The 11,501-nt window shown below is 37.7% G+C and overlaps 1 protein-coding gene across 1 annotated transcript; it reads left to right on the top strand.

The window, feature by feature from the left end:
• Positions 1-10,527, top strand: LOC132189094 (endoribonuclease YBEY, chloroplastic-like). The gene is made up of 8 exons (XM_059603607.1): positions 1-64; positions 143-243; positions 463-555; positions 4,624-4,695; positions 7,195-7,314; positions 7,405-7,455; positions 8,898-9,086; positions 10,109-10,527. Exons 1-8 carry the CDS (start codon positions 58-60, stop codon positions 10,274-10,276), a joined length of 801 nt encoding a protein of 266 aa, XP_059459590.1. The 5' UTR covers positions 1-57; the 3' UTR covers positions 10,277-10,527.
• The last annotated feature ends 974 nt before the right edge of the window (positions 10,528-11,501 follow it).

Genomic DNA, 11,501 nt, shown 5'->3' on the forward strand with positions numbered 1-11,501 from the left:
AAGAAAGAAGGCCGTCTTCGATTTTATAAACCGAAGTTCAACTATATCTTCTGTGATATGGATGGTGAGATAACACTTGTGGTACCCTTAATGTTTTGTGTTCTCTTCTTAGCTTATAACAGATTTATTTTTCGTATTGAAGGTACACTGCTAAACAGCAAAAGCCAAATTTCGTCAGCAAATGCCAGGGCTTTAAAAGAGGCTGTCTCAAGGGGTGTGAAAGTGGTGATAGCCACCGGAAAAGTAAGAACAATTGAATTCATTGACTATCATGACATTATAAAGAAGTGTATTTCAATATCATTTCATATCCTGGCAAATACATCTTCAATACTTCTTACCTGTGATCTGTTTAGTTATCCATCTTTTTGTGTTTAGCAGGTGGCTGATTTATTTCTTGCCTGTTGGATTAATGCTGTTTTCTAATTGATCAGCAGTTGTTAATTTTATTTTTGTGTACAGGCTCGTCCAGCTGTGATAAGCATTTTAAAGATGGCAGATTTAGCTGGAAAAGATGGCGTTGTTTCAGAATTTTCTCCTGGGGTTTTCTTACAGGTTTATCTTTTTCCCCTTGTTATTTCATCTTTTAGTATTTTGCTTATCTTCAGTAAGGTTAGTCCTTATCTTGAAGTTGAATGTGTTCAGCAATGGGTTATATCTCTGGCCGGAGACATGTTTGCTCTTCTGCTTAGAGAGCTGTAACCGCTCATGTTTTTTAATTTGGACATTTTTATGCCCAAAAGTATTTTTACATGTATATCTGTTCAAGTATTTTGTTCATAACATATTTGATCTACATTAAAACTTAGAAATACTACCTTTTACTGTATGTCCTATAATGAAAATGTGGTTCATCTTCTTTATATACAAGCACGGATCTTACTCCCGGTCCATCTCCCAGCCCTCAGCAACCTTCTCAACGTTGATGCAAATAAAGTGAGGCTTCAGTGTTGTTATATTGATTAAAGGAATCTATAAGAGCAGGTTTTCACCAAATCCGGGTGATGGTTAAGGTGGCTTAAGAGATTCTCAAACTGCCTGGAAGATAGAAAGCAACTTGATAGGAACTAGGTAAACTTGTTCTCTTCATTGTAACAAGTTTGCGATTTGGGATTTAGGCAATGATAATATGATATTATTTCATAATCTGGATATTTTCTGGGATGTTCCGAAAAATAATGGAGAACTTAAGGAAGTCAATTATGTTCTGAACTCCTCAAGGGTCTTTTGGAAAATTATTTGTTATCAATTTTTGGAAATTCATGATAAATTAGATGGTACGAAGTAATCTAATTTCTGTATGGTTCTCTTAGCTTCACTGTTATAACCTTGGCTTGGTAAGGATCTATCTTTACAAGTAAGTCCGTAAAATTATCACTGATGGGCTTTCTATAGTCCTCTCTCTCTCTCTCTCTCACACACACACACACACATTTTGCTTTTATTAGTTCTGTAGATCTTCCCTCTTTTACCTTCTTCTTTTCATTGATGAGTTTCCTTTAGGCTAGTTGTTTATTTTATGTGCCCTGCTCCCATTAAAATTAGCTATCTTGTAAAGAGGCGAATATTATAGTGCTGTGCTACTTTTAAAGATAATTGTGGTGCATATTCATTTGTCCATGTATAAACATGTGCTACTAGAGATGTTGACTTCTTTGGTCTCCTTCTAGGTTCTTTTGATGTAGGACAAACAATAAACACAAAACTCACACTGTGAAAGTAGGCAAAAGAGAGAAAGAAGCTAAAAGAGGAGAGAGAAAGAAGCTAGAAAGAGAGAAGCCGGTAAATAGAGAGAGAAGAGAGAAGAAGAGGGGGGAAGAGAAGGAGATGGAGAATCAATTCCTCATATATATATATATATATATATATATATATATATATTAATCTAGGGCAACGTCTATTTATTGGATTGCCTAAAATACTTTTGGACAATCACCTATTTATTGAATTACCAAAACAATCTAGGACCACAGTTAATACCATTGACTCTTGAAAATGAAATACTAAGAAACTTGTTTCACATCATTCGCCCTTGGTTGAAAAAAACTCGACCTCAAGTTTCGAAATTCTAAAAGGGTAAAAAGATATGCTTAAAATTTTTTGGATCCAAGCCCTAAGTCTTGAAAATGTCCAATCCGCCTCTGTTTGAGAAGTGGGCAGCATTCATCCAACACATTTTTTTTTTCAAAGCAAACTCATCCCTGCTGTCATGCGTTGTTGTCTCTCTCAATATTTTCTTGCTGTGTTGACCTGCTGACCAAGAGAACATAAATAATTCTTGTTTATTTGTGTCTTTCGAAACCCAACGAAATACCCAAGGTTGAAAGACAAGAAAAGCTCTTCTGTGAATTTCTGTGATATACCCAACGAAATACCCAATCACCCACGGTGCCAATCATAATGGAGTAATGCGTATGCTACCCAGTGACCGAAGATGGTTTATGGCAGATGGGATTGCGAGGGCAGCGGGACGGTGCACCGGTGGCTGACATGGAAGGACCAAGTGCTGGTTCTCTCGTTCGCACACCGTGGGTAATTGGGCAAAGTGGGTCTGTTGATACGGTGCTGTCTGGACGGCAGACTGAGGATGAGCATGACCAACAAATCGAGGCACGGGCGCTGTGGTCGGTGGTGTGTCTGGGATACTAGGTATTTGGGTGGTGGTGGCTGGTAGCGCTGGTGGCCGGATTTTGCTGGAGTTGGTTGTGGTGAGTGGTATGTTGGGATTTTCTTATTGCTCTTTTTTTTTTTTTTCAAAAAAAAAATATTTAACAGTGGTGATTGTTGATGCGGTGGTTCCGATGTGGGTTTTGAGTGTTTTAGGTTAGATATTTAGGTGGTGGAAGAAAGGATTATGAATGTGTTGTCTAGGAACGATGGAGACGATGACTTTCAGTGGTGTGAGATTGATGGTGCTAGAGTTTGAAAGCAAGGGACGGTAAACTTGTGGATTGCTTGATTGTTATGGGAAACAATCAGACCTGGCCTTGATACCAATTTGATGTAGGACAAACAATAAACACAAAATTCACGCGGTGAAAGTAGGGAAAAGAGAGAGAAAGAAGCTAAAAGAGGAAAGAAAAAGAAGAGAAAGTAGAAGCTAGAAAGAGAGAAGCCGGAAAGAGGGAGGAGAGAAGTTGTGGAGAGAGAGAGAGAAGAGGGGGGAAGAGATGGAGGGGGAGAATCAATTTCTCATGTATGTGTGTGTGTGTGTGTGTGCGCGCGCGTCCTAATCCACAAATTATACTTCCAATGGAGTACAAAGTATGCTTAAATGCTCACAACTAAACCCTAGGGCAACATCCATTTATTGACTTGCCTAACATAATCTAGGGCAATACCTATTTATTAAATTGCCTCAAATACTTTAAGACAATCACTTATTTATTGAAGTACCAAAGCAAGGGCGACAATTATTACCATTAACTCTTGAAACTTAAATACTAATAACTTGTTTCACATCCTCGTTCCATGTATATCTCACAGCACATAGGATTTGGGGCAATTTGATGAGGTGCTAAAATAAGTGGTTCTTGGAGATTTGAGGTAGCCATCGGATGGCCCTCCATGAATATGTGCTCCTGGATATATAAACTCCATGGCTGTCCTACCAGGTCCTTTCTGTATATGTCCTACAACCACATTCTTTTTACTGTTGTCTAAACCAATTATGTCCAAATATCCATACCACTTGTTGAAGACCTCATTCAAATAGTTATATGCTTCAAGTGCTCTGCTATGTTTGAACTAGGCAATTTAAATTCACCAGTGAATTGCTAAGTAGCTTCATTGGATCCATCTATATTTCTATCTCCATATATATGTATATGAGCTTCTCCAATAGCCGCATGTGAACTATTAGGATGAAGATAGCAAATTAGGCAAAGTCTTCTTGATTGGAATGTCAATGGAATCTTTGGAAGGTTGGTTCAAGACCCATAACGTTGGAAAGGGATCGTGGCAAGAGCATAATTTAACGATTTAACAGATTAACAATAATTATCTTCTCACATGACCCATAACGTTGCGACTTAAACTGAGACTTCTCCCCTCTCGTTTGTAAACTTGAAGGTTTTAACCATATATGAGGCCTTAAATATGTCGAGTCAGGTATGGATCTTCACTTGGAATATTAATTCTACCAAATTTTATGTGTATTATATAAACCTCTGAAAGGCATATTGATTGAATAAACAAGGAAATAAGTGATTTCATTCAGTGCATTTATTTTCTGTAGAAAACAGTAGAGCACAGAAGAGACATGTAGCTTATGCTCTTAAAAGGGTAGTACATAAATCATATATTTTGAAGAATCTATTCCCAAATATATATATGGTAAATTTCGACTTGGTCAATTTATGTGGTTACTTATTGACTCAATCTCTATTTCCTTTCTCTTCGGTAAATTTGAATCAAACTCTATGTTACTTATTCACAGGAACCTTGTACAAAATGGAATGACATTTTGATCTTGCATATGCTTTTGAAGTCTTAAAACTTTCTGTGTTTGGTTATCATTCAGCCTCAATTTGTTTTTTTTTTTTGTTTTTTTGTTTTTTTGTTTTTTTTGTTTTTTTTTTTGCCTATGTTGCCACTTACAATCTGTCATCTACTTGATTCCAGGGATTGCTTGTTTATGGTAGACAAGGTCGGGAAATATTTAGAAGGAATTTAGATCCAAATGTTTGCAGAGAGGTAATATTCTTTGTACTTTGATGGTAAATCTCATAGGTTATTTGTAATGATTGGCAATTTCACGAATGGTCTCTCTCTCTCTCTCTCACTAGTGCGTGTAAGTGCGTCCTGACATTCCTAACCTATGTGTTTGTATTCGGGGAATGACGCCATCTTAATTCTCCTTTTAGGGTGTTTATCTATGGGAAGGAGTGTAAACGAACAAAGCTACCCGTGAGCTCGCTTGGGATCGGCTCGATAAAGCTCGACTTGTGGCACGACTCGAGTACTAAATGGGCCGTTCGCGAACACGAAATATAGGCTCGATTATTAAATGAGACATACTCGTATAAAACCCAGCTCAGCTCGAATAACGTTTGTGTGCAGGATTGTATAAAGCTCGACTCACTTAAATCAGAGTCAGTCCATGCTGGAGTGGTAGGAGATGTTGGTGGTTTGGCTAGTATCCTTGGTTGTAGGGTATCCTCTTTGCCTATAAAGTGTTTGGGTCTTTTGTTGGAGTAGGCTTCATATAAGGCTAAATCGATATGGGATGGTTTTATTGAGAAAATAGAATGTCGGTTGACTGGTTGGATGATGCTTTATTTGTCCAAGGGTGATAGGTTGACACTAATTAGAAACACTCTTTTCAATTTGCTTTCGTATTATCTGTCCTTCTCCATCCCCATTGGTGTTGCTAACCGTATTGAGAAACTTCAACGGGATTTTTTATAGGGTGGAGTCGGCGACGAGTTTAAATTTCATCTCGTCATTTGGTGTAAGATTTGTTCTCCACTTTCCACCTGTGGTTTTGGGGTTAGAAATTTGATTCTTTTAACTGAGCCTTATTGGAGAAATGGTAGTGTTTTGCCATAGAAAGGGAATTCTTGTGGAGATTGGTAGTGGAATTTATATATGACAGCATGTGGGGAGGGTGGTGTTGTAGGGTCCTTCGGGGTTGGGGTATGGAAAAACATTAGGAGGGGGTGGGGAGGTTTCTTTAAATTTGTCAGATGAGGTGGGAGATGGGTCCAATATCAGATTTTGGCATGATCTATGATGTGGGGACTAGATTTTGAAGGCAACTTTTCTAAATTTGTTTAATATTGCTCGCTGTAAGGAGGCTTTGGTGGCGGATTGTGTGCAGTTTTTCGATGATATTCTTTGATGGAATATTTCTTTTACCAAACTAGTGCATGATTAGGAGATGGAGTTGGTCACTTCGTTCTTTAGTCTTTTGTACTCTCTTAGGTTGAGACGAGGTAGCTGTGATAAAATTTGTTGGATTTCTTCCAAAAAGTGGACCTTCGTGGTCATATCTTTTTATCATGCACTCCCCCGCCCTGCTAGAGCTTCATTTCCTTGGAAGAACATTTGGAGAAATAAGATTCCATTGAGAGAGGTATTTTTTGTGTGGACAACATCGTTAAAGAAGATCTTAGCTTTGGATAGCCTGAGAAAGAGGCACGCATAGTGATGGATTGGTGTTGCATGTGCAAGCAGAGTGGGGAGACCATAGATCGTCATCTACTCCATTGTGAAGTGGCTAGAGCTTTGTGGGTATTGATTTACCGTCTTTTTGGATTAGATTAGGTCATGCCCCCAAGGGTGGGGTTGTTGGCTAGCTGATGAGGTCAGTTTGGAAGTAGCTGTAATTTAGAAGGCTGGAAGTTGGCCCTTTGTGCTTAATGTGTTTTGTTTGGAGGTAGCGTAATGCTCAGAATTTCGAAGATTTTAAGAGATCGGTGTTAAGTTCAAAGCTATTATCTTCAATCTCTTTATGGTTGGGTGGCGAGTAACAACAATTTTCATTTTTCTTCTCTTAGAATTTTTAGGTTTCTACTATTTCTCTTTAATTGGGGTCTCTTTTGTATACTTGTGTATTTGAGATGTGCCCCTCTATACTTTCTAATAAGATGAATTACTTATATAAAAAAATCTCATCGGTTCATGTATCATACACTTTTTTTTTTTTTTTTTTTTTATAATGAAGAATCCTTCCAAGGTAGGGCCATTTCGTGTACCCAGGTAAACCTCGGACCCGTGCAAACCGCTCTATCCATACGGATCGGGTAATACTTCGGCTTTGTCGGTGAGCTGGCCCAAGGAATTGTTTGTAACCAAGGGGATTCGAACCCTAAGCCTGATGGGAATGCCACCAAAACTAAGACCCTTACCACTTGAGCCAACCCCTTGGGGTTCATATATCTTATTGAAAATGCAATAAAAAAGTAAAGAAACTTATGACATGTAGATTCAAAAAAATTTTATGTAGCCTAAAACACATTTGTTTCCCTCGTAAAAATTTTATGTAGCCTAAAACAAAGCAGTAAAAATTTCTGTGGCTTATGGCAAGATATTTAGATTTTATGAATTATTTGCTTTTCTTAAAAAAGAAAAAGAAAAATTGGATTTTAGTTTTGGAAACTAAATACTTCAGACATGCAATATACTATTGATTTACTGGAGGATTCTTATTCACTAATGCTAAAACAAATATTTATGTTATTTAAATTGCAGGCCTGTCTTTACTCTTGGGAGAATAAAGTTCCTCTCATAGCTTTCACCAAAGATCGATGCTTAACTTTATTTGATGACCCGCTAGTTGACTCACTGCACACTGTATATCGTGAGCCAAAGGTGACTTATAGACTTGACTTTTTATCTTATGTTATCGTCATTGTGTAGAGGCTTCTTCATTTGTATAATTTACCAGAAAAATCTTGACAGGCAGAGATCATGCCGTCGGTTGATCATCTCTTGGCTGCAGTTGACATACAGGTATGCTCTTGGCAGGAATATAGGCCCCATTTACCAACAGCGCGGAACGGCACTGTAGCTGGAACGATACTGTTCCAGCTACAGTACCACTCATATGTGCAGCAAAAAGTGTACACAATTTTCAATAACAACTCAATTTTTTTTTTAATTTAATATTTTTATATTAAGGAGGTGAAAGATCAAGTGTTAGCCACCCCTTGGCCAAATAGGTGCGGGATACAGTAAAAAAGAAAAAAACTATGGTCGAAGATTGGGGGCCAGACCACCCCCCTTGGCCTAAGTGGGGGATACATTCCGCCCCGAATGGGGACTCCTGCTCCTGATCCTCTTCTTTTTTTTTCAAAAGCACTAATCAAGAAGCGACCCCGTTTGGGTGGGGTCGATTTTTTTTTTTTTTTTTTTTTTTAAGTTTTTAATATTTTTCATTTTCATTTTCATTTTTTTTTTAAAGAAAAAAAAATATAATTTTAGGTTGTCATTGGTTACTTGTTGGGGTGTGTGAAGTGTGAATAATTTGAGTTGTTATTGAAAATTGTGTACACTTTTTGCTGCACATATGATAATGGTACTGTAGCTAGAACAGTACCGTTCCAGCTACAGTGCCGTTCCGCACTGTTGGCAAACGTGGCCATAGACTCTCTCTCTCTCTCTCTCTCTCTCTCTCTCTTTGTGATATTGAAGTGTTGAGAAGTTAGGTAAGGTTCGACCATTTGTTAAGATGCTGGCATTAACTGGCTATTTTCTTCAGTGTGAATTCCGTGAAAGATGCTGTCTTTTACAAAAGCGATCCCCTAGCTCAGTTGGTTACTTATCAAAAAAGAAAGATGCTGTCTTTTATTTTCATTGCAATTGTTTCAAGAGTATATATGCATGCACTTAATATTTAAAGCGCATCCCTTAATGTGAAAGTTATTTGGATTAAGATTTTCCTGTCAATAATAATCAAAATAAGTAGTGATGTTACGTTCTGCTCTAAATTTCAGAGTATATGCATGCACTTAATATTTAAAGCGCATCCCTTAATGTGCAAGTTATTTGGATTCAGATTTTCCTGTCAATAATAATCGGAATAAGTAGTGATGTTACGTTCTGCTCTAAATTTCTTGTGATTCAAATATGCTTTCTTTTGGGAGAAAAACTTAATGAAGTGCCTTTGTTTGCCTTTGCAATTGATTCACTTGGTCTCAAGCAAACAACCCAACAAAACAATACTCCTTTTCCTGTTGCCTGGGTTCTTGTTATTCCAAAACAATCCAGTAAGTACTCTGGGAGCACCATGATCCTGACTCATATGAATGCAGCTCCTCATGTCAGATCCACATTTATGTGATTGAGACGCATGGCACTCGTGGTGTACCAAACTTTTGGGAAAAAAAAGAAGTATACTTCTGGTTTACCGATTAGTGTCTCCTTGTTATGACACAAATCTTTTGCATTCACAGAAAGTGATCTTCTTAGACACTTCTGCGGGAGTGACCACTACGCTGCGGCCATACTGGTCAGAAGCAACAAGAGATCGTGCCACTGTTGTTCAAGCTGTGCCAGACATGCTTGAAATTGTTCCCCTTGGGACCTCAAAAGGGATTGGAGTGAAAATGCTGCTTGATCATTTGGGAAGCACTGCAAAAGAGGTATGCCGTTATATATGTGATAAAATCTTGTGAAATTTCTATTCTCCACTACATTTTGACAATTAAAATCATTGGACTGGAAGGGGTGTTTAATCCTACTGTAGTACTTTTGTGTATCCTATTGGCAAGGCTTGCCACGAGGCACATGTGATCAACATTAGACTCTCAATTCTTCATTGTTGTGGAGCTTTCCCCACTTGATCTTGCATTTTCACATCATGAGGTGCAGCATGGATTTCATCAGACTGGAAAAAGCAGATAGTTGATATAATATTTAATAGTCCTACAAGCATAGTTCATTTGGAGCTTTCCCCAAGTGAGCTAAGCTTGTATCTTTGGAGGTTAACATTAGGGCTGTAAACTGACTCCCTCAGATTTGAAAACACATTCTTCCTACTTACAAGTCAACTGGGGTCGGAATCTGATTTCTTCAACCAAACCAAACCATAAGGGGGTGGGTTATATACAGAATATTGACAGCACTGATGGGTGCTAGATGGTGGTTGGTTGGTTTGGATAGTTGGAATAAAGGCTTGCTTGAGAATTCTTTACTTCATTCCCACAGTTTTTATCGTTATATCATAAACGTAGTGCCCTTCTCAGAAATGCATCATCCTTCTCCAGATTGGCAGCCCTGATATCGAGGCTGTCGAATCTTTTCATTTTGGGAAACAAGTCACCTTCAAGTTCTCTGAATTTGGCTTGGATGCCGCGGTTGTATGCCATGTTGGAGCTTGAGTTTCCTTTGAATTATTGCCTTTGAGGATGAGGAGAGAACTGTATTGGACCAATTTTGGTCAGAAACTCTTAACCCCCGTTCGGAACTAAATATTTTGTCTGACCCGATCCCACCTTGGATGGGAATTGACTGAATTTGGTTGGTTTTGGTGGGGCAGATTTGGGTGGTGGTTTTAATTTTTTTAACTGCTAAGCTAAGATGATCAAGTTTGATATATTTCCTTTATTGGAGATGTGGCCGTATCTGACTCTACACCTGACTGATTCTAATCAATTATCTCTAGATAATGGCAATTGGTGATGGGGAAAATGACGTTGAGATGCTTGAGCTGGCTTCTTTAGGCATTGCTCTTAGTAACGGATCAGAGAAGACAAAAACTGTGGCTAATGTAATTGGTGCCAGCAACGACGAAGACGGTGTTGCTGATGCCATCTACCGGTATGCATTCTGAGCTTCACTTCAAGTATGAAAAACTAAACTAGACTAAATAATAACCAGGGAAGCAATCTGTTGCTGCTTTCACCAAATTATTATTATTATTATTTTTCTCTCAAAAGAAACATTAAATGAGCTCAGCCAAAGGCGCGTGAAGTTTTATCAATTTTTACTCATTGAATTATATATAGGATGAATTTCATCTTTGGTGTTTCATGTGACCGATGTGGAATCATTCAATTTGTATCATATGAAATGTTTTCTATTTGGTTTCTTTATCCACATATAATTCCGTCCATTTTTTTTTTCCCAGCTTTCAGAGTATTCCTGTTTAGCTTATGGACATGCTTTCAGAAAAGTCGTGTTCATCATGATTGCTTTCAGAATCAGTAAACATGCTTTTCCTTTTGTTTATAGGAGAAAATACACTTTATCCCTGAACTATCCACCCATTTGTACTTTTAACTTCAATGTTTAAAAAGTGATGCTTTACACTCCCAAAGTATTTGACATTGACACTTGATTCCCATGAAGTACACTTTACTTTCTTAAGTATTTTGAGTTGACACTTTACCCTTCCCCGCCCTCCCTGCCTTATCAAAATATCTGACATTGACATTGATGGATGTCAACTCAGGGGGATAAAGTGTCTTCAAAATACTTCAGGGGTAAAGTGTACTTGTTGGGGTTAAGTGTCAATCTCAGATACTTTAAGGGATAAAGTGTCACTTTTTAAACATTAGTGTTAAAAGTGCAAATGGGTGGATAGTTCAGGGGGTAAAGTGTATTTTTCCCTTGTTTATATATAGCTAAAGCAAAAACGACGAGAGATTGCTTTATGAAATAAAATAGCAAACTCTCACCAAATCGATCTTTATCACTATCACTGTATGTTCATATTATTCAAATTTCACTTATTCAAGAATTTGCATGAATAAGACTTGGTCATATAAGACTTGGTCATTTAAAGCATAACTTAATTAATTTCAGATATCTTTTAATTACAGAGTAAGCTTAATTTAAATTTTACAAAACCTCCAAGTTTCCAAGCTCTATTATAGCATGTTACGCATCATAACTCAGTTTAATTTGTAATGAAGTGGCTTCTAGGAAGAAGAAGAAGAAAAAAAAAAAAAAAAGACGAAGAAGAATAATGTGCAAAACAGCAATGTCCACTCAACCAAAGTTTTTATGAAGAGGTTAGACATAGAAACTTTGTCCATTGTTTGCCAACCAATATG

This window comes from Corylus avellana, chromosome ca8, assembly GCF_901000735.1.
Source record: "Corylus avellana chromosome ca8, CavTom2PMs-1.0".
NCBI lineage: Eukaryota > Viridiplantae > Streptophyta > Magnoliopsida > Fagales > Betulaceae > Corylus > Corylus avellana.